Source organism: Rhodnius prolixus, unplaced genomic scaffold (genome assembly GCF_049639745.1).
Source record: "Rhodnius prolixus isolate KJV_2025 unplaced genomic scaffold, Rpr scaffold_14, whole genome shotgun sequence".
Taxonomy (NCBI): Eukaryota; Metazoa; Arthropoda; class Insecta; order Hemiptera; family Reduviidae; genus Rhodnius; species Rhodnius prolixus.
In genome coordinates this window covers 9,623,583-9,650,596 of record NW_027411594.1, presented here as the reverse complement: position 1 = coordinate 9,650,596, position 27,014 = coordinate 9,623,583, and the positions used below count along the sequence as shown (strand labels likewise).

The following is a 27,014-nucleotide window of genomic DNA, read 5'->3' as shown; positions in this document are numbered from 1 at the left end:
CTACAGGTGGACCGCATGTGCTAGAGTATGAAGGAAATTTCTTCATTTGGTAAACTGTTATTTCTGGTTAGGTAATTTCAGCGATTCAGTTACAGTTGGGTTCTCTGGTGGGGCCCAATCGACATTTCAACAACCTAAACTTTTTCTTTCTGAGACACTTTTTAGGACTCAGGGGACCCCAAAATGGAGATTTCCTCTCAAACTAGAAGTTTTGAGACTATTGAAATAATTTACTCTTATTTATTTGTAACAGCTGGTGTACAGATTTTTCCTAACGAACTTACCTGTACATTTCTACAGTGTGAGGGTTCTTGACTGGAGGATCCCATCTTACCAACACTGAATGGTCGTTAATTCGTTCTACTCTTACATTCTGCGGCGGTCCTGGTAAACGATCTGGAAAACATTTGAAAAAGAAAGTAAAACTGGGCAGATTTCCTTAAAGGTTGGACAGAGAAAATCTGGTTGGATTATTTGTACAGACCTCGTCCTTCTCTGAAGCAGGACATAATTCGCTTGGTGTGCTGCAGGAGACAAACTTTGCTATCTTGAACGAACACAGCTTCGCCTCTACACCAATCTAGACAACCTCTTTCCACGCCAGAATGAGCACAACAACTTCGGTGATCTGAACCGTCTGTGAAGAGAAACAATTAGATTTTCTTGTCTCTGAACATTCTTTTCAAAACAAAGAAACAATGACTGAAATTTATATCTTACCAGAAGCACATTTCATCAGCTTATCGAAATCTGTAATGCAATCAGGCTTATCGATAACAGCATCAATGTCCAGATAAAAGGAGCATGCATCCATGCACACGCTGCTTACATTCTGCTCTACACAGCATTGTGTAACATTGTTCACTGTGGCCTGAATTTTAGTGAAATTAAATTATGCAGCTTATTTGGTATTCAATGTATTCTAGTAAAGTTTCTATAAAGTTGGTGCATGTATATTTACCACATTGCGCAGCCTCACTGAGACCGGTTGAGTTGCATTTCCAAATGCATTCTCTGCATGACAGTAGTACTCGCCTTCATCAGAATCTGTGATAGATTTTATAGTTAATTGCATCAGCCACTTATCTTCTTCCTAGGAAACAAAAATTACATTCATAATTTCCGTTAACGTTTATTATTTTAATGCAGAAAAATAGTATAATGATATAACAGCAATATTCTGTAGATTCTATGAGAGTTAAACTGCAGTATTACTGTAACCTGCTAAAAATTATTGACTAAAGATACCAGGAAATGAAAACTAAGTTATCTCTTCCTTATTTATTACAATAATATTGTATACATTTTATAAATTGCTCTTGCAAAAAAGGTTAACTTTATTACTGTAATGGAATAATCTTAAAATGATGAATAATATAATTACAGTTGCGATGAGGCCCATGGAAATTTCTCGACCGTCAATTTTATTGTCTACACGCCAAGCGAGAGAGCGCTAGTCGCAGAATGTTGATTTATGGTATAAACGTAAGTCTTTTTGCCAGGTTTGTGCCAAGACAAGGCAAACCTAGTCTTTTAATTCCATAGTTGTTCTTTTTTTTGTCCCATGTTTATTAATTTCTAAAAGGAGAAGGTCTACACCAGTTTTATTAGATGCTGCTCGGTTTCAACTTTGTTTAAAATGATATCTTCAGATATTTATAAGTCAGTAGGGGTTGGGTTTTGAAGAAGAAGCCTTGCGAATGTGGTCGAGTCTTGGACTTTCAGACTGTTCAGCTCGCGCAATACTAGGTAACATGGCAACTATGTGGCTATCAAATATCGCTGAACGATGAATTTTGAAATCGAATTGTAATGCGCAACAGTAAAACTCAATCATCTACTTCAAAAATAAAGAACATCAAAATAACAACGCCATTACATCTTTCAGCCTGGTGATGTTAACGTCATATTTTGCGCCCTGGATCACAGGCACCCTTTGTGTGTAATCTCGCCAGAACATCATCTTAGGGTGTGGTTGCGAGTCCACTGTACATTCCAGAGTCACAGTGTCACCATGGGTGGCCATAGTAATGCCGGTAGCCGTTAAATGTGGCGCATCTGAAAACAGAAAAAAACCATAATCCAAAGACAGAAATATTGTAGATCATTAAGATTTGTACAGAATATATGAAGAAGTAGAGCAGGCGATGTTCGTAAAATTGGATGGAGAACTATTTGCCAGGTCTTACATTATTGCAGGGGATGTGTACAGGTAGGCACGATTACAGGTTTTCGGAATCCATTGATCCGCGACAGGTATCTTAAATCAATAACATGCGGAACATTTCCCCCTGTAAGAACAAGTTAATCATTCTAACGGTGAGCGTAAACGACTACAATCAATTTCCGGTAGGCTCGTTTAGGAGCTTGGCCTCCGCCAGTTGCCACCCCCAAGCCTCCCACTATAGTTATGAGAATTAAGAATAAAATTAACTAAAATCGTCCACATATTTGCAGAATAATCAATGGGGCAGCTGACTAAGTAAAACGTCTCTTCATATACAATTTAAATTTTAAGTATTATTTAACTTAATGCTTAGTTTGAATCGATTGTTTGGGCCATCTGGAGTGATTCTGTAAACATCACACAATCATTCTCGAAGTTCTTAACTTTTACATATCTTTCAAACTACGAATTGTTACCAATATTTCCTTTATTATCAAACCATAGTTCTCATCGAAATGACACTTTTAGGGGAGGAAATCTCAGCAATGTGATACAATGGATTCGGTGCAGTGGTATTTCCGGTTGAGGAATATTGATCAGAGTGACGTCACGGACGTAGTTAGTCACGTCACCTGGTCGAAACATAAAGTTTCCTGCGTTTCTCGTTTTGAGCTACAGATAGACAGACAGACCGTTTTCTAGAAATCACTTTTCCACATTCAAGAGTCCTTAAAATTGCTGTTTCCGGTGGAAGATTCCAAATGGAGAATTCCGCATGATTGCAATACTTCCCTTATCCAGCAAGGAGAAACTAGATCCAGCCACTAACAGCTAAAAACCAAATAAAATACACTCACAACTAATGACAATTCGTCTTCTGGCTTCCATTGGAGTGCCGTAACCATTGTCCGCATAGCAAGAAATAAGGTTCATGTCTCTGGTAACATTGTATATAACTGTAACCATATGTCTGGTGACCTCCTGTCTGACCAGACGGCCAGAGATGTACAACGAGATGGTGGGCATTGGCGTACCCATGGCTATACACAGAATCGTCATACTGCTTCCTTCAACGATCAGATTTATCGGGTGTACGGTGGGTGGCTGTTAAAAAAAAAAATCTTGCTTAAATGAAACTTCCAAAATAAGAAATAAGAATGATATATTAGACAGGATATTACCTCAACAAATGCCGGATAGGCAGGATCTGTCCAAGCTAACAGCGTTTCAGACGGCAAACTTTGTCCTTTCTTTGAAATGGCCGTCACATAGACGATGTACTGGGTATTCGGACTTAGATGTTCCAGTGTGTGCGAGCTTACCGAAGTGTCCGAAGCGCGGAATGTTTGATCTGAACTTGATTTATAGAATACTCTGCGAACATGAAAGAACGGTGATTATTAGTATTTATTTTTTTTAAATTAAGGCGCGTCAACATCTGGTGTTATTTATTTCTACATCTGTTACGGACAATCTTTCACCTAAAAGTTTAGCTCTTCGATTACAACAAATCTGAATAATCGATTTTGTTATTAACACTTCCGGTTGTACACTTAAAATCGAAAAACTTCACGATTGCAACACTGCCTTTAACGAACTGTAAAGGAGCTATCGATTGCGATGCAACAACAGATGGTTGTATCGTTAGTTGTTGACTTCATTTCGGACTCGACGAGACTTTTTAAATTCCATATTTAATTCTAAAGCTAATTTACATCGTGAAGTTTCCGCAAAACACAGGATTCCTCCCCGCCGCACATAAATAAGCTAAACTAAAGTACCTGTACACAAGCTGTTCTGCTGGATGGCTGAACTCAGGCGGTTGCCAAGTGATCGTGACGAAAGTGGCACTACGGCTAGCCACTGCCAGTGAATGTGGGGGCGAAGTTACTGCAGATAATCCTCTGTCGCCTAAATCTGTAAAATAATTAATTGCAAAACAATATAGTTTATTGTAATCTTATAAAAATTAATTTATTATTTCAATTAATTCACCTGTCTTAGTAATATTAATTAGAAGAACGGAAGATGGCAGTGAAGTGCCGTATTCGTTTCTAGCCACGACGAACACATTGTACAAGTGTCCAGTCTCCAGGCCGGAAATCTTCTCGCTTGTGGTTGAAGCGTTTTTTTGCTGGAAACGATGAATAAATAATGAATAAATATGTGCAATTAATTGTTGGGGGAGTCTCGTAATTGGGTCAAACGATTTTTTAAACCACTACACTCGATCACGTTTTGGGAGGAAGCAACCAGTTCTATTCGCAGTAAGACAAGCGGAAAATTTTGAATAGTTTTGTTTTCAATACTTACATTATCTAATTTCAAGATTGTCTCATGCATTGATGTATTATCAACTTTTTTGAAATGAATGACGTAGTCTGTAGCGTTGGCGCCTTCTGTTGGCGGCTCCCAGGCAAGGTAGACTTCAGAATCGGTTACGCTGACAGCGTGCAGCTCCGATATTGGTCCCGGAAGTAGTCCTGTGCCTGTATAATCCAAACTTAGCTAAGTAAAATACAAATGGACATCGTCTAGAACTTTGGCTCACTCCATAACACACCTCACCTTCTTCAAAGCACTGCACAATATTGCCAATATAGGGTACACAAGTGGTGGCCGTGGCCGCTAGTGACTGGATAACCACTCCGGAACACAGAGGTAGACAAGCGGCTGGTACTCCGCGGCGAGAGCAACAAGGACTGTGATTTCTACCGCCAGCACCGCAGCGTACAAGTTTGGAGAATTCTGGCCCACAAACACCGGCCAATGATTTCAATTTGGTCATGCTGGCATCATAACTGCACAACGACATGCAGGAGGAGCTGAGCCCCGCGCTCGAACAGCATGCAGTCACGTTGTACTCGTTCTCTTCCCTCTCCAGCTGGGCTTCGAATATCTGACACAAAGATGAAATAACAATTACTCAGATTAAGATTAAAAAAAAAAAACTGCAAACTGTAACTCTCAATTTCTAATGTTTTAATTCATAACATTTATTCAATTATTGGGCGGGTGTTGGTTTGGTCTAGTGGTCAAGAGCGTGGGAGTTCCCCAGTTCGAATCTCGGTATGACTACTTTTCATTTTTCAGAAAAAAAATTGTTTACAGTAAAGTATGAGCTTCCGCCCCCTCCACGACACCTAATTGGTAGTTGGACGTTAAGCCCCGTCTAAGAAAATAGGTAATTTTCTTTACTTTAATTCTACTTCTGACATTCTTAATTAGGATTTTAAGACTAAATTTTCCAACAAAAAGTTTTAAAGGAAGGAACCAACCAACTGTTGAATTTATGTTGACTGTAACGTCTTTTTCAATAACATATTTCAATTTAAAATTGCATGTTTTTACAAGGCTTTAATAAACGAAGTAAAGATTGTTCTGAGAATGTCTTGAGCAATTTCGAACAAAAAGAATCTTTTTATTAAAAATCTCCTCTTTCTGTAAGAAATAGAGTCCTTTAGAGTTGAAGGTTGTCATCAAAACGTCTGAGGTGGATTACAAATAGCGAAGGCATGTAAAATTAGGTGTTTTTACGGAAGCCCTAGACGACCTTTACCTTGCTTTGTGTGTTGAATACAATTCTCTGCGAAGGATCACCTTTCCCATGGATGTTCGAAGCGACTACAAAGGCTTCATACAATGTGTTACTCTGTAGCTCTTCCAGGATGTACGGAGGCATGATCTAAAACATGCACAAAGCTGTTAATAAAATGAAAAACTTAAAACAAAATACAAGCTGTAACAACAAAAATACCTCGTGAATTATTTGATACTCTTGCTGTTGCAACTGGCGGACATGTAGATCGTAGTTGATGACCGAATCACCAAGATATTCTGGTGGATCCCAATGCAATATTGCATAATCAACATCTACGTTTGTGACGCGAATCTTCATTGGTGCACTCGGCAAAACACCATATCCTTGCATTAAGCAATCTTTATAGGTCGGTATGTATTTTAAACACCTGGACATTTAATGAGGAACCATCAAAATTAATGAATCACCTACTAAGTTAAAATTAAACCAAATCAAAGAAGACTTACTTAAAATAGTTGAAGTTCAATTGGGTAATATTACCCAGACATAAATCTAGACAGATTTCCGGCAAACCACGAGCCTTGCAACAAGGTGTATGATCGACTCCGTTGGCTAGGCAAGAGAAGGTAGTCTGGGCCCAAGGTGCGCAGATCATCATGTCCGCTACCTCAAGATCTGCGTTCTCAGTCAGACCGCACAGTTTACTCAAACATCTGCAACATTTTGGTAATATTAATTGAGCCAAATCTGATAAGAAGCCACATTCGATTTTTCTCGCTAAGCAAATGTGAGGCAATAACTCCAGTTGCAAAGAGAGTATTCTTATCTTGTACTACAATAGCTGCTTACTTCTCATGTTTGATGCCCTTCTCCAGACAACATTGTTTGACGTTGGGTAATTTTGGTACTTTCTTTGGCGTCTGAGTCTTCATCTGTCCGGCGACCATTGTCAGAGATCGTATCGGATACGACGGAAGGCTAGTCCCATGTTTATTCTTAGCTACTAACGTCACCTCGTACATAGTAAATGGCACTAACTCCTTAATAACTACATAATTGCTTTGGTTGTCTGAGACCTGAAAAATAATTCTTTTTAAAAAATCAGTTTTTGAAAGGGACGATTCATCTTTATTTTTGTTCCTCAGTATTTGTTTAAAATGTTCATTTGAGAGCGCATGTGCGGAAAAGAGGGGGAGGGTTGTGATTTCCCAGTTTTGTAGCGTGGTTATTTTATTTACTCGGTAAGAAAACTCCTTCTAAGGGACCTCTCTGAACAGGAGGTTCAGATTTTTCAGTTTTCCGGAAGAAATACAAAGGGAAACTGCTTTTGGAAACCGTGTGACGTGTAAATTTCCCTTAAGGTTTCCTTAAAGATACGGCTAGTGAAGATCTATCTGAGCAACTATAACCGGAAGTTATCTTAGGCATGCTTCGGTATGAGTAAAGTCCTACAGTTTCCTTACAGGGCCACTGACACGCAGACCACTTCAATACCCCTCAATGTAGTGACAAGGATTTAGCCAGGAAGTTACCAGTGTTGAACTCTCCTTAGTGCTCTTTTAAGACTTTGGAAAGGAGCTGCAGAATCTCATCTACCACTGGCGCAGCTCAAAGATATATCTATTCTAATGTGTCGATTATCTTTTCAGGGAGTCTGAAGAGATCTAGGGATTTGAAGTGAAAATTACCTTCCTAAAGTTGAGTGAAAGAAAACAGTTTAAAGTCGGCCACTAGATACACTAGCGGAACTAATGATTGGTGACAAGTCTCAACATGAAAATATTCCATTTAACAGTAAGAAGCCAGCTTTGAAAGAAAGCTAAAGAAATACTTTACAGCTTTTGTTTTAAACGGCTACAAAAGCTCTCTTAAAAACATAAATAATGTTATCACAAGAGTGTGGAAATAGACGTTCGCTTTGACGAGATTAGTCAAGGGTTAATAGCATTTCTAACAGAACGCCTTACTGCGGCTTAAGTTCTCAGTTCTCTGAGAAATTTCTTCTAACGATTTCATATTTGTAAATGTTACGGCTTTTTGACAACATTGCTTAAAATAGTCACTTTGAACAAAAACATGCGATTAGTTTCAGTTTATGTATTAAAGGAGAAGATACAAGTATGTTTAAAAATAAACTAGGCTTCATTTTAGCCTGGCTTTGAGTCCAAGTAGTGAAGTTTTGACTAACGTGTGTACAATTCTAATTAGTAAGATATATATGTGAACACTGCCGAGTAAAAATATATCAGATGTTTTGAGAATGCAACTTAACACAAGGGATCGCACATCGATAGAAGATAACCTCCAAATGAACAGAAGGGAAGGGATTAGTTGAGTGGTTTGCGCACACTGGCTTCCAACGAGGAGATCATGGGTTCGAATCTAGCTGTTGGTTCTTAGATTTTTTTTTTTATTCCTAGGGGCTTCTTACTGCTCACTATCCGATAGGTGGACAGTGTTGTCTGTAACGAGAAAAAATAGCACCGGGAGCCAATGACCTCACATGTTGACGAGCCTTAATCTCCCACCGCCCCCCAAAAATCAATAATACATTAAGCCGTTTTATTACTTTTTTCGACTTTGTAATAGTACATCAAGTGTTTGCGTATGTTCAATACCACTTGGTATTGGGTTGGACTTGTATCTCACCCAAATGATAAATGAAAGTAACCGTTTCTCCTTGAAGATTGTATTTGTAATTTAGATCACACCATCTAATGAAGACTGTAGAAATTGTACTTAGGGAATTCCCGCTCTAAGATAAGTATCCTAAAGAAACGCTTACCTTAACGTTAACTTGTACACTGTGCGGAGTAACAATATCTTGACTAGTATTATCATAAGTTGGTGAGGATATTATACTGGGATCGAAACTTTGCAGCATGGTTACATTCACCGTATACTCAGTCACAGTTTCTGGATTATTGTACGGTGGCACCCATTCTACGGCGAATGAATTAGCTGTTAGTGGAATAACTTGCACTTCCAAAGGTGAACTCGGCAGTATTTCTATAACAGAACAAATAAAACAAAATGTAAACTAAATGAAATTATGTTGAGGCTGTGAAAAGTGGCATGTTGAGGCTGTGAAAAGTGGCATGTTGGATGAAAGAATAGAAATGGAAAATCTGGAGAATTCTTACACAGTTTTCTTTTACAGCAATCATTACAACCCAAAATAGGAAATTTCGGCCATTGAATTTTGTCTTAGCGTTCACTTATACTTTAAATGTCTTGTGTTTATCATATCATTTCGCTGCACATTTTAAGTGGTTAGTTTACTAAATGAGAACACTTACCATCAAACCCTGATTAACCTAAATCTATGATCCTCTAAAAACCTTCAATTTTATTGGGAAAATTATTTCAACAATGGGGCTGATTTATTTAGAGAGCGTGTGAGTGAATATTTGTAATCTAATCCGAGAAGAATTTTCAGTTGGAGAAAGTAAACAAACAGAAGCTATAACCTACACATGATCGTCATTAATCGATTCCTATCAAATCGAAATCCTCAACATCAGCATAAGTGTTACTTTTTAAATGTTTAAATTGCCCTTTAACATAGAAGGTACAGTAATAAATTAAAAGCGAATTAAGTGCTCTGAACAAGTTTTGCATTTAAGTGAGCTGGCTAATTAGTGAGGCAGTAGCTGGAGCTAGAGTGGGGCGTTATTGCATTAGTAAGTGCTGGCCGCTCTTAGTAAACTTCCAGCCCGGCAAACTTTCAAACCTGGCTGCAAATTTTCTTCCTTTTTGTTTTTTGCGCTAGTTTTTGGGACTCAACACTTTCCTGGCTGAAACTTTTCCATCCCACCGCTTAAATACTTAATCATCTCCCTTGTACTACGCACTTTTAGAGCTCTGCTTTCTCTTCATTGCTGAATCAGCTGTATTTCTTGTTTGTGTGTTCTTGATTACTTTAACAGTGCTGGATCCTCACATATCAAACAAAAAACAGCAGAAAAATCGTGAATGCCTCTTTAAAGTAAGTTCAATTTCAGATATAATTACACTAGGCAATATTGGTGATTTTTATCCGAGATGATGCTTCCTGCTCAGTAACAGGAATCAACACTATCGTGTTTTCACCGGAAATACAAACTTCGGGGTCCTCTAACTTCCTCTTTTTCCATTCATTGCACCCATGCAGATCTATTACTTTCCTTTTTTTACTAAAATGGTTCAAATGATTTTTTTAAAAAAATAACACTGTTCTAGGAACCTTCATCTAAGCACGGTTCTCAGGGAACGGAGCAATTAAGCTTACCTCTAAAGTGTTGTTTTAGTATATCTTACAGTTCTAACTTCTGTTAAATATTTATTTAATATAGATGGTGTGAATAAAATTTAGATGGTCGTCGAATGTTTGACTTGAACAAGTTATGGACTTTGGTTTGGATCTTATTTCTGAAAACACAGATTATACTTTGCTCTGAAGATCTAGTGACATCAATTCGATTTCTTCATCATATATTACAGTGGACATAAAATCACTTTTCTAAACAGTTCTCACGTTCAAGAAAACTTAATTTTCATAAATTGCAGTAAATCGTGAGAGAATGGAACTGATTATCTGTGCAGGTGGTACAACTTAATACTTTAAAATTTCTCCGTCCACGGGGAAAAAAATAATAAAATTACTAATGCTGAAATCAAAGTTAAAATTTTTAGCAGACTTACCAATTCCTTCGACTATACAAGCCAATGTCTGTTCCGTGTACGCTGCACATGAGAAATGAGTTTTAATGTTGTCAGTGATCATGGTGTACTCCCCTCGGCAGACATCCTGACAAATGTCTGGCACTTTCTCTTCAATACAGCAAGGTACATGGTTTCGGCCATCTGCAAAGACGCAATCAACATTATCTATCAGTTAACAAGATGTGAGTGTTGTGATTACTCGGTCAGGGGCGTTCTTCCGCTACCAACTCCAGAGATGCTTTACTTTAGAGAAATAGTATTTGGCTAGGCAAATATCTTCCCTGTCAGATATAATTATTGCTAAAGTTTTAATGTTTCTAGACGTCATAAACTAAGTTCTACTATTTACCACATAGGCTAAATAACTATATAATGTAAAATAGCTTCTTTGTCTAAGTCAAATAGCTTTTCCTAGACAGAAGCACCTGACACCCCTGACATATGTACTTCCGGTGTGTCAATTGTGGTGAAATTGATGTAACATAAGAAAATAAAACGGACATTACACTTACCTGCCATACATTTGACAATTGACTGAAAGTCAGATTCACAATGTTCAGGATCTTGGCCAGTGGTACCGTCCAGAATGCTCTGTATGTTGCAGAATCCTAGGCAGGAGTAGCTGACGTTCAACGCTATACAGCATTCTGTATAGTTGTGATTAGAAGGTTTTTCCGTTGGCGTCACTGGAATAAGAGATGCCGAGGGTGGAGACAATGCTGGCGGCACTAGAGATCTCGAGAGTACTGTAAACAAAGAGAAAGAGATTTGTGATTCGATTGTTGGATACCTCATTGAGAAACAACCTTATATTGAAAGAGTGTAAATGATTCAATGGAGAAATGAATTACACGTGAGATTTGGTATCGCGAGTTGGATGAAGATGTCATCTGCTTGAAGTGAACAGCTCAGTAAAGTAAGCACTAATAGATTCGAGCCAGCGTCTTGAAAATGATTACATGAAATGAACTATACTGCCGTGTAAAAATTTTCTTGGCTCTGCTGGTGTGTAAACGATAAATATTACGCAACAAATATATTTATTTTAGGTAAATTTGGGCAAATTTTGTTTTTATTACGCTATCTGATAGTTCATCAAATACCTATGGGGGAATTATTGATAAAAAAAATGTAGGTTATATTTTTCCTTGAAATAATTAGTAATAAACTATTGACTAATTAGAATGAAGGTGTGAACTGTAGGCGGCTAGTTAGGCCAATTAAAAGGTAGGATTGTCAGTGTGGGTATGGACAGACTGGCCCGCCCTCACTGAAGAAGAGCACGCCTACTTTCGCCTTTTCTATTACCAATTTTTCTCGCTATCTGATAGTACTTCTAATACCTATGGGGGAATATTAGTAAGAAAAATTTAAATTACAGTTTTTCTGGAAGTAATTAGTTATAAAGAACTGACTAATTAGACATGACCTGCCCACAACACCTAATAGACCACGCCCATTTTGATAAAAACCACGAGCTAAAGCAGATATTAAATGGTTATTGTATCCAATTCTTTTTTTTTATTATTATTATAATATTGTGCACATGTTTTTAAACATACGGAAGAGTGAAAACATGATAAAGACGATTTTACTCAAACACGACACTACATCCGGCGAAACATTGATTTTCAGAAACTGTTCCATCACTGCATGTGATATTAAGGTTCCGGTCTAGATACATTAACCGGAAGTAAGTCTCTAGTCACTATAAGTAGCCGTAAGCGAAGAGTAAAGATTTCGTAAAGATGGAGCTCTTACTTTTACAAGCATGAACGTAATTTTAAGAATCTGGTTTTAACGGAACGACTCAAAACGAATAGAATTAGTTGAAAAGTTTCAATTGGTAAGAAAATACAATTAGCATTGTAATTAGATTTGCTAAGCTAGTCCGCCTCATAAGAATGACAATGTCGGGGGCAGAGTGTTTTGTGCGTGTGCAGGCAGATCTGTCGGAAAAATTTATGCCAAATAAGGCACTGGGACAAGGGGATGCCCTAGCCTGCCTTTTATTTATCTTACTCTGGTATCCAAGCTAGCGGTACGCTACTAAATAAGACTGTCCAGCTGCTTGCATACGCTGACGGTATCGATATTGTAGCAAGATCGATGAATGCCATGAAAGAAGCTTTCCTGGCGCTAGAAATGGCAGCCAGAAGGTTAGGCTTGGTAGTTAATGAAGGAAAGACCAACTAGGAACAGCAGCTGACGATTGCGCACTACCAATTTGAGACGGTTAATGAGTTTGGCTATCTAGGGTCCCTTTAGTAGTGAAAATTAAGAGAGCCTGGAAGTTAAAAGAAGAATTATGGTCGCAAATAGGTACTATTTTGGCCTAGTAAAGTACATTAAAAGCAAGATTATCTCCCGCAGCACGAAAATTCAAATGTATAAGACGTTGATCCGGCCAGTGCTTATGTACGGCTCCGAAGCATGGACCATGTCAAAAGTAGATGAGAAGTCCTTGGCGGTATTCGAGCGGAAGGTTCTCCGTAGAATTTATGGCTCTGTACGTGATGGACAGAACTGGAGAATCAGGAAAAACCGGGAGGCATATGCTTTGTTCGAGGAGCCGGATATCGTCAAAATTGTAAAACTCGGAAGACTGCGATGGGCAGGGCACGTGGCAAGGATGGGGGATGAAGAAATACCCCCAAAAAAATTATGGATGGTAGCGAACAAGGTCCCAGGAGGGGAGGCAGACCAAGAATGCGATGGCAGGACTGTGTGGCAAGAGATGCTTTGGCATTGCTTGGATTCCGTAACTGGAGGGCGGCTGCGCAGGACAGAGACGCCTGACGGGCACGTCTTGAGGAGGCCATGACTCTTCATGAGTTGTAGCGCCATTTAAGAAGAGAAGATTGTAATTAGATTGATTGCATCAACTAACATAATATTGATGAATAGGTGAAGAGGAAGTCGTGCGAGTGTGTGCAGCAGACTTTAGCGGATTCCTGGAACTTGGAACTCTCATGCAAATTGCGGCTCATCCAGTTAACAAAAAGTAACTCCAATAAACTGGAGAAGGGAACAACAATAGAATGGATGGGAAATAAAAAAACAAAAAACACCTTCTAGAATATATGTTTTAATTTCGCACGATTATGGTCATAAAGAGGGACATTTATAAATGTCCCGTTTTTTTTTTCATTCGGTTGGCAGCCTGACGAGGGGTGTGCACGCTAGATTAAAAACACTAAATAAAGAAACATTTTACAGCCTGAGTGTAATGTAGCGTCACTTTTAAATATTCTCCCATTCGTATATTGGGGCCATTCTATTCTACATTGAGGTGAAGTGGCACTTTTTATCGTATTTTTAAGTGAGACTCGATGTACACCAGGATGGATATTAACTCTCCCGCCCTTCACCAGGGCAACACTTACACCACTTCCGGATTTATACTTCCCATTCAACGCAGACAAATTTTCTATATGATAATAGTGGCATTGTTTTTTAATGTTCAGTAGCATGCAATATCATAATCAACGTTACTCTGAAAATCTAGCGTGTACACACAGACACACGCACGCAACGGCACATTTCCTGCCGTAAAAGTGTGTGCTTTCTAAATCGAGGGGCCTCAAATCTCTGACCTCAAAAGAAATTTATCACCGATGATTATTATCGTTACCTAAATAAAATTAAAATTAAAATTAAAATTCAAGAGATTAGTAAACTGTTCCGCAACACGTAAACTGTGGCCTAATTGCAACCAGCCGAGAGATACCTTTTTTTTTTAAGGCTTTGCCTTGAGCCGACTTCCGAAAAGATGTTCTCTCTGGAAATTATGACTTCTGGTCTTATGATCTGAGCAGCACGAAGAAATATTTGACTGCTGCGCCCGGAAGACTGTGGTGGCTAGACTTCATGAGATGGTAAACCTTGCATAAAACTGAAATCCCGCCACTCAGTCTTGAAACGGACAACCTTAGCACACCGAGTTGCCTTATTATGGGATTTTCGCAGCTCTTCAAGCTTCTCTGTCCAGGAGTAAGAACTTTGAAGGGTTTGCTGGAACTCTAAGTGAGATAAAGTCCTGACCATTTCTTGACGGAGAAGCACCAAACTGCTTCAACTATCTCACTCAACATTCATATCTACTCCCAAACATGGTTACAAACATGAAAGCTTGTTTACAAGTCAGTATTTCCTTGGAGAAGGAAATGGCTGAACTAGTTCAGCGAGAGTAGAGGAAGGCCTATGATTTAGAGAACAAGGAGGCAGTTTGTTGGCTGGAGTCCAGAGCTCCAGCTCGGCCTCTCTCATCCCCGGGTATAAAAAGAAAGAAAGTAAAGGCTGGCAAAGCTTCCCATGTGAACTTTCAACTCCTCTACACGCTTTTGTTCGTGGACAAACTTTTCACTACAAAAAAAACTTTTATAGGAAAAATGTTTTATATTAGATATATGTGTTACATTCATGTATTAGATTTTTCCTACCATGGTTCCACCGCCCAAACTTGGTAGCTTTTGTCTGAAAGCGGAGAAATAGAAAGCTCGAGCTTTAATTGGCGGATTCTTTCTGAGGCTCTAGTTTCAGAGATATGGAAGCCTCAATCTTATATTTTAAAGAACTTTCCCATTAAGCAGATGGACTAAGATGGACTTTATGGAGAGATTTTTAACGACGGTTAAAAGTACAAGCTTATAGATATAGAAAAAATGCTGAGCTGAGGGAACTTTTTAAGGAGGCGAACATTGTAACGAGCATTAAGCTGGGAAGACTACGCTGGTTGGGGCACCTCCACAGAATGGACCAAGGTAGAGCACCTCGCATCGCCTATGAAGGGCATCCCGGAGGCAGAAGGCCTAGAGGGAGGCCAAGACTAAGATGGTTGAACAAGGTGGAGGAGGACCTCTCCAAGTTAAATGCGGGAGGATGGAGAAGGAAAGCGAGTGATAGAACGGCTTGGAGTGAATTGTTGAAGGAGGCCAAGGCCCTACAAGGGCTGTAGAGCCATGGAGGCCTAAAAGTACAAGATCTGCTAAACACAGCCTTAAAACAGTTTTAACAGCATCACAGAAAGACGCTGAAGAAGTTGGGTGCTAGAAGATGGTTGTTGTTGCAGATACAGTGGCCAGACAGAGGTAGCTGGCAACACATTCCCTGTCCCACTGGTATACCACGAAAAGAAGAAAACGCTGATCCCAGTATCTTCTCAGGAGCTTGAGGAAGGCATATCCTCCCCAGCTCTTCTCAAACCCCAGGATTCCAAACGGAAATATTTTTAGCAAAATAACTGCTACACACTTAATTAAAACTTAAAGATATAGTTCTTAATTAAATAGTAATTCAAATAGACTTTACCCGACAATTGGTGGAAAGTCTGCACCACTGGTGAACTGTTCACTTCGCAGGAGTACAGTCCAGAGTCGTTTGTCCTCACATTCTTGATGGCAAGCACCCAGACATCGCCACCTGCAACAGAATTGGGTAATATTATAAAAAATGATTTTATTTATTGTGTTATCTTTGTGAGAGGAGTGCGGCTACCCCCTAAAATCAATTTTCTTAAAAAAATAAACTGAATTAAAAGCAATTCTTTGATTTTAAAGTAATTTACCGGTACAAAGGAAGCTGTAAACAATTTATTTTCAAAACTCCATCGAAATCAACCAAGAGAGCAGCAATCTCTTTTTTCCAGTGACTTCCAAAATTTGTATTCTTTGTTAGTATTCAAAGTTTCTTTCTTCGTTGCCTTCCATGACTGAGGTGGAGTCACAAATAGCTAGCAGAGACTAGTAACTTAGAGTAAAGTCTCTAGTCAGGGATGTTTGCTTGCTTTAAGGCACATAGCACAGCGTGATTTCATTCCTTCACACCCGGTGGTAAAGATCTAGCGACTGTACCAAAGAAAACATCACCCTCTAGGATCATAGATGCTAATGGCCTGGAGAAGTAGTATGTGATCGTCCAGTCATGCCCACTTGGTCAAGGCCAACAACAGAATTCCTAGCCAGCTTTTTCACTTACCCACACAATTGCTAGGCAACCATTTGTTTGTTGACGCGGGTTGATTTAGATTTTCTAATTGTGTGGATAATTTATATTTTATCTGTATTTTTTTTCAAAACACGCACTGACACAAAAGCAATCTAAAAGCTATCTATAACCTTTAGTTTGATCATTACAGTTCTAAAACGCAAATGACGACAAATGCTTTTGTAGTATTTGAAATAAAGCAAAAGTGTTTACAAAATATCAAATAAAATGTATAATTTTGCTCATATTTTGTTTGTTAAAAACATCGACAACCCAAAGCAAATAACCATATTTAGATTTTTCTTCAGATAAAACACACTTTTCTAAGGTTTTGTTCAGTTATGTTTGTAAAAAAGAGACTTCCATAGCACCTTGTTTCGTCCCGTTTTACCCCAGTTAAGCCAACTGAATTTTTAAAGATGTTTAGTTTTGAAAATATACAGTTTAAAACTTTTTTAACTTAACTCTTGTGCAAATGGGCATTAGTGACCCAAGAGCTAGTGCTAAAAAAAAAAAAAATGAACAAAATTTGACCCACGTCTCAAATAGGTTTGCCATCCCTGAGATAGAGTGTCAGAAAGCGAAAGCTACAGATAATATCTCCACAAGAAGTAGCATAGTAGAGGGTTTGTACAGACTTGGACACGAAGAGAGAAATGGCCAATCACTAGATTGCCACTGGGAAACAGATGAGACAAAAGCGATCAGTGAGGCAACACTGGATCACGTCAAAAAAAAAAGGTGAAGTTTCTCCTACCTAAGCCAAAAAAAAAAAAAAAGGGTAACCGAAGTAAGCCTCTTTTAAGGCTACAGTGCCTGGGGGTACGGAAACACATCTCAAGCTCTTGCTACAGTTCCTTGAAAGTTGGAAATATTAACTTCCTGCCCCCCCCCCACAACCCAAAAAGAAGTGGGAAATCTTCACAAACTTTGGGAACAATGAATAAATTTAATTATGTAATTCTGTTTTGTTGCTATAAAAGCGAGCACCGGTTTATCGTTAAGTAAATTAAGGGCAAAAAAGGTTTTGAAGTACATGTAGTAAAGTAGCGCTGGGTTTGTGGGAAATTCGCGCGCGCGCGGGTGGAGAGATAAAACAAAAAAAAAAAAAAGACTCCCGCCGGCGGGTTTAATCCTGAGTGTGGCTGAGGAAGAAACAAGAAACTGAAAGTTGAGCGCTTGGCCCTAGCAGAACTTAGTACGTCAACTTAGTGATGAAGTTTTCTTAATTAGAGTCTGATCTTAAGTTTGCATTGTGGCCAGGCGGCCTCCTCGAGGTAATGATGTTTAAACAGAAACCTCGAAGAGAGTGGTACTCTCACCTCCTCCTCCACACAACTTCCGGTCCCTACTTCATCATGTCGCGCCCTCTTTTTTTTTAAAGTTGCACACAACAGAAGATGATTACAACATATAATATTCATTAGGTGAAAGGAACACTCTAAACAACACTGAGCTTGTGAGAGGAAGAGCATCCCCCGGGGGCGGATGTTGTTGAGGCTACAAGTCCGGACTAGCAGGTGAGAGAATCCCCAGTTCGAGTCCAGCGTCTAGCTACAGTTACAGTATTCAGGGCTTAAAGAAAAACATTACAGCAGTTTTCTCTAGTAGGAAATTATTCAAGGAAGTAACACTTCCGTTGGAAAAATTCTTCTGGAAAAGCGTTGCCCAATCTGATCGCAGCGCATTTCCAGCACACCCTGCACAGACTGATCTACAGAAACACACATTCAGACCTAATGTTCTTAAAAAAACCACTCTTTCGGTAACCAAACGGTACACAAAGCGAGCATTTCCAGTGAAATTATAGGAAATCTGAACGATCGGAAAAATTCCTCTTATGGAGGTAAAGTATTCTTGGAGAAGAATAGTTTGGGAAATCCTCGCCATATTTTTTTCTTGCCGTACTTGGAAAAAAGTGCAAGGATTATTGGGCCTCCTTTGCCAATCAACCATCAGCTTAATGATTACTTCGCTGCGGTAGTCTTTCTAAGAACTACTACTTTAGGAAGTGGGGTTGAACCCAAAAGTTGTACTTCACTATTAACAGCTTTGTTTATAGCTTTAAAAACTTTTCCTCACAGTTTACGAACTTTGGCCTTAACTTTAAAAGCAAAGAAGCGCCTTAAAATAGATATGCCAACCGTTGTCCAGACAAAATAAATAAAAATAAAAAGGACAGAGATATAATAATAATAAAATTAGAAGTAAACGAGGTGACCAGTTACCTGCAGAGTTTGTAAAAACACAAGACCAACTCTTGTTCATGAATAAGAAATTCGTTTCCTGGAGGCAAGAGTGGGTAACGCGAGGGTGAGACCGCTTACAGAATGCAGCCAGTGTGGGCAAATATTTGGACCCCACAGCCACTAGTTTTCTGATGACCAGGGCCATAATAGTACACCTAGCCGTTACTATTCTTATTTCCTCACTAAGTAAATAGTACAATTCTATACCGTTTAGCGCTTTTAACTGTACCAGGTTGTCTACATTCTAACTACTATTTATTTTATTGTATCAAACAGGAAAGAAAAACAAAATTGGTGTGGACACTCACAAGACTATTTTATAGATGACTTCACAATTCTCATTTCATCGAATGTTCGACATACTTGGCATTTTAGCGACAAGGGAGGAAGTCGCGTGAGTTTCCACAGAAGACACACATTCAATAGGAGTGGGTGAGAGAAGGAGAGAATTGGGTACCCAGAAGATCTCAAAGCAGGCCTCGTTAAATGTTCTCTCTCTTACTAAACGAGTCTGAATTGGAAACGGATACGTAAATAAATCGTTAACTTGGCAGTTTAACGATCACGTTGGTAACCCTGTGAATGGTGATAAGAACAGTTATTAAGGGGGCTCTATTGGAAGGATGGTGAGTGAAATGTAGACCATAAACTTAAGGGGGCCAACAGCAAGGTGTTCTGGGGGCATGCAAATACCGACGTGCTGGCAGGAAATGTCAAGTAATGTGCCCCACGGGAGCCCTACATTGGGCATCTGCTGCCAACAGTCCCGTCTCCCTTAATATGTCTCCATTCCCCCCCCCCCCCAAACTCTCCCTGCTATAACAAACATCATTCTTTAGTACATAATGTACATACATACAGACAGACCCTTTATAAATGGATTAATATTTATTTCCTTTCCCTTTTTTATTTCCTCTCAACCCTTCTAACAGGAAGTAATACAATCGTGCCAATCTTCTTACCAGAGTGCATGTTCTCAGAGCTCCCAAACATCAGAAAAATGGGTTTTGCGACATTGGTCTAGGGAGGTGATGCAGAAATTTATCTAAATTTCGTATAATTACAGATCACAATGTCAGAATCAGATGGACGTAATTCCATATTTAAAATAATTGACCCACTTTTTCTTTTTTCTCAAAGAGTCCTGAATTGGGCTTACGTCCTTCTGCTTTAGATGAAGCGATGTACATCCAGAACTGACTTTTCATTTGAGGAAAATTCACATGTCACTTCCGGTGGAGGGGAGTAACTGGACGGGCTTTCTAAGCAGTGGATATAGTGTTAAAATTAATTTTTTATAATTAATTCCCTGAATTCTAAGAAAGTTTTAGTACGTCAAGTGGAAAAGTCGAGCGAGTGTGCACACTAGGACCTCAAAAATTGCTTTCTGGTTGAAAATGTCCACGTTATGTGGTAGAAAGGAAACGAATGTTTGACGATATATACAGGTATTTAGATGCACCATTTCGCTACGAAGACATTATATTCTCCACCAACAGTTATGTGCTTAAGTCTATAGCAGAGCTAGCAAAGAAATATGAATGTATTTAAAAGTTATAGAATGAATGGTAGAAAATGATTAGAGAAGGTTTACGGTGATTTTAATTTAGGTTAAGCTATAAGGAAGGCAGGAATATAGAGTACTGATCCATCCATTAGTTGTAAGTTTGTATGTAAATAGTTGTATATAGTAGAGGGATGAATGTGTGAAGCGAATGTATTTATAAGTAAGAATGGAGAGTGAGTGATATTCTAGTGATAAGCACCTAGACGATGCTGGCTGTATACCGGAAGTCAATGCCAAAAAAAAGGCAAAAACAAAAATTCAAAATACCAAATTTTCAAACTGTTGTAATAAATTTCTTTTCAGCAAAATTAGTGAAATAATAACAGAAGATACGACATTTTTTTTTCGACACCATGCAGAAAACAAAGTGAATCCGAGATGTCTGAAAGAAATAGAAGAATTGTCCGGCGGAGGAATGTAATAATGGGAGAATTTCCCAATTCAAAGCCACACCGAGAGGAATAATTTTCATAAGGGTTTTACAATGGAAAAAAAAAATCAGATGGAATTCAATGGTGCCAACCTAAACTAGCATGAACAGGTGTAACAACTAGGTGTCCCAATCCAAGTACTATGGCACCGCTGTATAAATCCACCGGCCGCCACCACAGTGACAAATTGTAATTCACTTGGTGCCCAGTTAGGTAAGCTGTTCACACAGGCACAAAGACACCACACTTCGGACCCCCCCCCCCCCTACTATTTCAGTGCTCTAAAAGTGACAAACAATCCCGTCTAGATCTAATAGTTGGATATTCCAGGAGCGAACTTCTCTAGGACGAAGCCGCTGGCTATTGTCTCATCGTCCAATTAATACACATTCCTGGAGGCTTGGGTCTCACAGTTTACGAGAATTAATATTCAAATTTGCTTTTCTCGTGAGGGGTGAGCGGGGCGCGCCTAGCAACCTACACACTCATTTATCACAGAGAGGCCGACAGTTTAGGGGTAGGGAGGCCGACCATTGGCGGGAGAAATTGGCCGCCAATTCCCTTATTTTAGCCGCCAAAACTCGCACTCATTCCACAGGGATTACCCCGCCCTATTGTGGCCGTGCTGGCGTGACCATGAAAAGAGAGCGCGCGCGCGCGCGGGAACGTTTACCCAACTCAGTGTATCCGCTAAATATCTTGAGTACTTCCTGTATATATCGTAAAATGTTAACGACAGGTATGAAATTTATTTAATGCCCAGAAATTTAACAGATTCTCTAAAATGCTGGTTACTATTATCCGTTTAAAACTAAACATAACGTGAGTTATTACTTAGACCAGCGTTTTCCAACCTTTTTTGGCTCGCGTACCACTTGGTAGTACATCATCGTGCAAATTGTACCACTTCTCAAAAATGATTGTATTTCGTGAAATTTGTTATTCCGAGTGTGTTATTTCATTATTATTATTATCATCTTTATTTGTATAGAGATACAAAATGTATCTGTTACAAAGGAGTTCAACTTCAAGTTCTCTTTATAAACTTTGTAAACTGTAAGATCTTAGTTTTAAAATCTTTAAAATTGCGTACGTATTTTTCTTTTCAAAATTATTTGTTAATTTACTTCTTCTTTAGGATTATTATATTTGTTTATATGGAGTGGGATTCTAAAACTTCCATAGACTGGGCAGCTGATAAACAATTATTGTTTATCAGCTGCCCAGTCTATTAATTATTAATGTTTCCCGCTCGTTCTTATCACACATTAAACAATGATCTTTGGGTTTGATTGTAAAAAATTACATTATTGATTTTAAATTTGATAACATAAGGGGGGCCACCCAATCTTATTTCAGAAAGAATGAATTTGTCTAAACATCGTTAACCTAGATTTTCTAATGAATTTTGAGAATTCCAAAAAAAATTAAATATAAAAATTATTTACTCCATTTAAATCAGTTAAGAGCAAATGTTCCCAGTTTTATTATAGAAATATTTGGTTTGTGATACAAGCATTCTAATGAGCAATTCTAATTCTAGAAGGGGTTTGACATCCGCTTATCATTAGAGTTTTCAGGTTTTAGGAAAATACTCCATGAAAGACAATTTAAATCCTGTTAAATGTGCTATTATATTTTCACGCATATCTTAAGACAGACTAACCTTATATAGTTATTGTACACTGTATTGTTTTCTATAAAGTATACACAATATATTAACAACATTACTGTATAATACTATTTTACTCAAAAGATTTCAAGGATTTCTGTACCAAATTGTAGAGAATAGATAGCTCTATAATTGATATAAATAGCAATGTTTTAGTGATAATAGTTTACGAGATATAGAAGGTTAAAGTTTTGGGGTTTTCAACTTCCTCCAAATTTCAAACCTTAAAATCTCTCTTCGTATTCATTAGAATTCAATGATTTCTTTGCCAAATTGTAGAGAATAGATAGCTTTATAACTGATATAAATAGCTATGTTTTAGTGGCAATAGTTAATGAGATATGGAAGGTTAACGTTTAGTGGTTTTTCAACTTCCTCCAAAATTCAAACCTTTATATCTCTCTTTGTATTCATTGGAATTCAATGATTTCTTTGCCAAATTGTAGAGAATAGATAGCTTTATAACTGATATAAATAGCTTTGTTTTAGTGATAACAGTTAATGAGATATGGAAGGTTAACGTTTAGTGGTTTTTCAACTTCCTCCAAAATTCAAACCTTTATATCTCTCTTTGTATTCATTGGAATTCAATGATTTCTTTGCAAAATTGTAGAGAACAGATAGCTTTATAACTGATATAAATAGCTTTGTTTTAGTGATAACAATTAATAAGATTTAGAGGGTTAAAATTTTGTGGTTTTCAACTTTCTTCAAATTTCAAAACTTTATATCTCTCTTCGTATTCATTAGAATTCAATGATTTCTTTGCCAAATTGTAGAGAATAGATAGCTTTATAACTGATATAAATAGCTTTGTTTTAGTGATAACAGTTAATGAGATATGGAAGGTTAACGTTTAGTGGTTTTTCAACTTCCTCCAAAATTCAAACCTTTATATCTCTCTTTGTATTCATTGGAATTCAATGATTTCTTTGCAAAATTGTAGAGAACAGATAGCTTTATAACTGATATAAATAGCTATGTTTTAGTCGCAACAGTTAATGAGATATGGAAGGTTAAAATTTTTGTGCTTTTTCTAACTTCTTTCCAATTTCAAACCTTTATATCTCTCTTCGTATTCAACAAAATTGAATGATTTCTTTGCCAAATTGTAGAGAATAGATAGCTTTATAACTGATATAAATAGCCATGTTTTAGTGGCAATAGTTAATGAGATATGGAAGGTTAACGTTTAGTGGTTTTTCAACTTCCTCCAAAATTCAAACCTTTATATCTCTCTTTGTATTCATTGGAATTCAATGATTTCTTTGCCAAATTGTAGAGAATAGATAGCTTTATAACTGACATAAATAGCTTTGTTTTAGTGATAATAGTTAATGAGATATGGAAGGTTAAAGTTTTGTGGTTTTCAACTTTCTTCAAATTTGATACTGTTGTATCTTTTTTTGTATTTCCCGAGATTAATGATTACCTATAATTCAATTCGAGCTTGACTAGTACATAAAGTAAGAATCACTTTTCTCGAGGAAGGAACTTAAACTGACTTTTTTTGGTTTTAAAATTAATATGTAAAAGAAATAATCATAATTATTCAAGTATGTTGGTGTGAGCATTTTTTTATAACAGTTTTTCAAAAATCTTTAGCGTCATAATTACTTTTATTTTTTATATATATTTTTTTTTTGAATCAATGATTAAAAGTTTGGTTGTTAGAGATTATTGGATATTACAGTTAATCTAAGCGAAATGGTGTGCTTCTTGAACAAATCTTTTGAACTCGTACATAAAAATGGCCAGCATGAGGGTCTGTGACATGTGACGTAATAAATTCTAAAAATATTAATGAAAATTAATGCAGTAAATTTTCTTAAATGATATCAATTGAAATATTAATGAAATGTTGGGTACTTGCTGATTTTTTAGCGTTTAATCAACCCTTATACTTAACATTTTAAATGGTAAGTTTTTGTTAAAGAGATATTTATAAGGCGGTGTAAGACAGTGAAATAATAATGACAAGGCCAAGGACTGGCGGCGATCGATACGCGATACTTAAAAGTGGATTAAGTAATCGATATTCTTCTGGTTGCCTTAGGAGAATGTTTTGATTGTATCAATTATATATGGAAATCGATTCGTAAAACTAAATTTAACGTGTAAGGTTTGTGTACGATATAACTGACTAAACTCGAAGATTTAAAATTACTTACACAGTTACAAGTGTTACGCTATTTTCGTAAGATCATTTGGTTTTTTATGTTAGTTAAACAATATATAAGCTCAACTGAGCTTCCTAACTCTACTTCTTTGGGGCATGTATCTTGTAAAACTATCCTCGTAACAATCTACCTTTATCATGAATGACTTGCACACGTGTGTCCAGTGTGACTCGCTCGTGTCCAGCGGTCAGCACTCTCCATCTGGAACGGTCGGCTCCTTCCTTCTTCCAGACTACGGTATTCTGTCCTAACGATCTGACTACACAGGTGATCAGCGCATCGTCTCCTTCGTATACGTGTAACGGATGTGGAGATCCACGGGCGCTAGGTACTTCCGCAACTGAAACATAATTTATTTATTTATTTATTTATTTTTTTTTGAAGTTTTCCAAAGTTTTTGTAAGTTAGGAACGTAAAAATGATCGATGAACTCTTATCTATATAGAGAATGGTTTAATGGTGGAATCCAACAGCAGAACAGGAGAACAGGAGAACGGCATCAGGAGAACAGGAGAACGGCATCAGGAGAACAGGTGAACGGCATCAGGAGAACAGGAGAACGGCAACAGGAGAACAGGAGAACGGCATCAGGAGAACAGGAGAACGGCATCAGGAGAACAGGAGAACGGCAACAGGAGAACAGGAGAACGGCAACAGGAGAACAGGAGAACGGCATCAGGAGAACAGGAGAACATGAAAGACAGCTTTAAATCCTCTTCTCCTCTGCTCTCAATAAGTAAACAACAGAAGAAGCGAAGAAGCACGCAGGTGAATGGATAAAGTTGAGGGGAATAACCTGTAATGAAGAGCAAAGAGAGCCTGGAATCTTCAACTATTCCAACCATACGCTCCAATATCCGGCCAAACTAAGAGATTTCAGCGAAGCCAAGTGCTTTTCAAGAGACCACAAAAAAGGAATCAGTTTTAAATTAATTCTGATGATTATTAATCTCCATAGCAACTCATTTCTGATACTGCCCACAGCAACTCATTTCTGATACTGCCCATAGCAACTCATTTCAAATTTTGCCCATAGCAACTCATTTCCGATACTCTCAAATTTCCTTGACGCTTAGAACCTGTTCGCCAAGATATCTATCTATAAGCTTATACCATCTAAGAAGGCGTGACATTACGGTTCTCCCAGAGTCCCGCTAAAGCCCCCCCCACGTGATCACTGGGAGAAAAGGGTTTTAAAGCAAAGTAAACCCTCTACACGACCGTCTAGACTTGAAACCTGAAGTGGCTTCTACATTCTTACACATTTCCGGTGTGACTAGTATTGTGACTCCTGGGAACTTTGCTAACACTTTGCTAGTAATCCTGTACTAGCAAGCAGGTAAAGAAAATGTGCAACTTACGGAAATGGTACTCTAGAAGGAGAGCTTGACTTCAGCTTTCCCAGCGAACTTCGCACCGATGAAGTTCGAACAGAAAAGAGATAGAGAATAAAGGTAAAGGCGCAGATGGATGTGGTGTAGTACATACAAAGTTGTAACAAAATACGATTAACAAATACTCATATTGCAACAATAGATGTGCAAAACGTAATCAGTAAAGGGGCACTTCCGGGAAAAACCGATTTTCCACAATTGGTACGTGGAGAGTGTTGAATGCAATGTTGTGTGAGTTAAAGAAGCATAGATTTATGTACGGATTGGATACATTCATGATTGGATTATGATAGGTTCTGGACCAGCGGAAGGAAGAATTGGAAAGTACGAGCTTTAAAGTGGCTCACCCTATCGGCTTAAAAGCTTAACTAAAAATGGCTACTAGCGTCTACTTGGAATGCAGTTAGCAATATTATTGCAATATAATGCATATCAAAAACAATTTAGTTTACTCATACGCCCATTACCATGATTTATCATTGAGATCAGGTGATTAAATGCTAAGCATCCAACATTGTATCAATATATTATTCTGGATTAACAATAATTCCTAGCCAGCTCGTATGCGCCATAATGATGGCCATAATCAATGGATTTATAGCCGATTGTGGATTGCTTTAAAATTAATGCATGGTCGAAGGTAACGATTAAATGGAATTAAATTGGGTACTTGAATGCAATCGTTCGGCTCAATCCCAGGATTGGAGCATCGTTATTGGATACATAATAAATAAATGCAATATAATGTATTCCGTGGTTTGTATTGGAAGATAACTAGAAAAGTATGACATTGGATTTCCCGATCAGAAAGCTATTTCCTTAAACATCTTTTAAAAGCTAGATGTAGTATTGAAATGTGTTTTACGGGATTTAGGAAAATCCTAAAACCGGAAATACCGCTGTATATCGTAGAATGTTTTTATTTTTCCACTTTTCGGGGGCCTTAAAGAACTTCCGATATATTGTTAAGCCATTAATCTTTGTAGGAAGATTCGGTTTTGGGCATTCTGGACCTAGAAAGATTGGTAAACAGACGGTAAGGCCGGAAGTTAGTTACGACCTTTCTCGAATGGTTGGTAAACGAAAGTCGTGTGAGTTGTCTTACCAGGAATTGTCAACAATGA

General features: G+C 38.0%; 1 protein-coding gene across 4 annotated transcripts in view; it reads right to left on the bottom strand.

The window, feature by feature from the left end:
* Window positions 1-27,014, bottom strand: part of LOC141451837 (Ig-like and fibronectin type-III domain-containing protein 1) — a 286,881-nt gene that overhangs the window by 6,541 nt on the left and 253,326 nt on the right. For all 4 annotated transcript variants that reach the window (XM_074123551.1, XM_074123550.1, XM_074123553.1 and 1 more), the window contains 20 exons: window positions 24,627-24,836; window positions 15,723-15,833; window positions 10,925-11,158; window positions 10,392-10,553; window positions 8,494-8,717; window positions 6,558-6,784; window positions 6,215-6,421; window positions 5,925-6,135; window positions 5,727-5,852; window positions 4,736-5,066; window positions 4,481-4,656; window positions 4,163-4,301; window positions 3,949-4,084; window positions 3,349-3,541; window positions 3,025-3,271; window positions 1,880-2,058; window positions 962-1,093; window positions 721-871; window positions 485-637; window positions 285-396 (listed from right to left, as the gene is read on the bottom strand). In XM_074123551.1, the coding sequence (XP_073979652.1) occupies window positions 285-396; window positions 485-637; window positions 721-871; window positions 962-1,093; window positions 1,880-2,058; window positions 3,025-3,271; window positions 3,349-3,541; window positions 3,949-4,084; window positions 4,163-4,301; window positions 4,481-4,656; window positions 4,736-5,066; window positions 5,727-5,852; window positions 5,925-6,135; window positions 6,215-6,421; window positions 6,558-6,784; window positions 8,494-8,717; window positions 10,392-10,553; window positions 10,925-11,158; window positions 15,723-15,833; window positions 24,627-24,836 (3,661 nt within the window). The remainder of the gene's footprint in view (window positions 1-284; window positions 397-484; window positions 638-720; window positions 872-961; window positions 1,094-1,879; window positions 2,059-3,024; window positions 3,272-3,348; window positions 3,542-3,948; window positions 4,085-4,162; window positions 4,302-4,480; window positions 4,657-4,735; window positions 5,067-5,726; window positions 5,853-5,924; window positions 6,136-6,214; window positions 6,422-6,557; window positions 6,785-8,493; window positions 8,718-10,391; window positions 10,554-10,924; window positions 11,159-15,722; window positions 15,834-24,626; window positions 24,837-27,014) is intronic.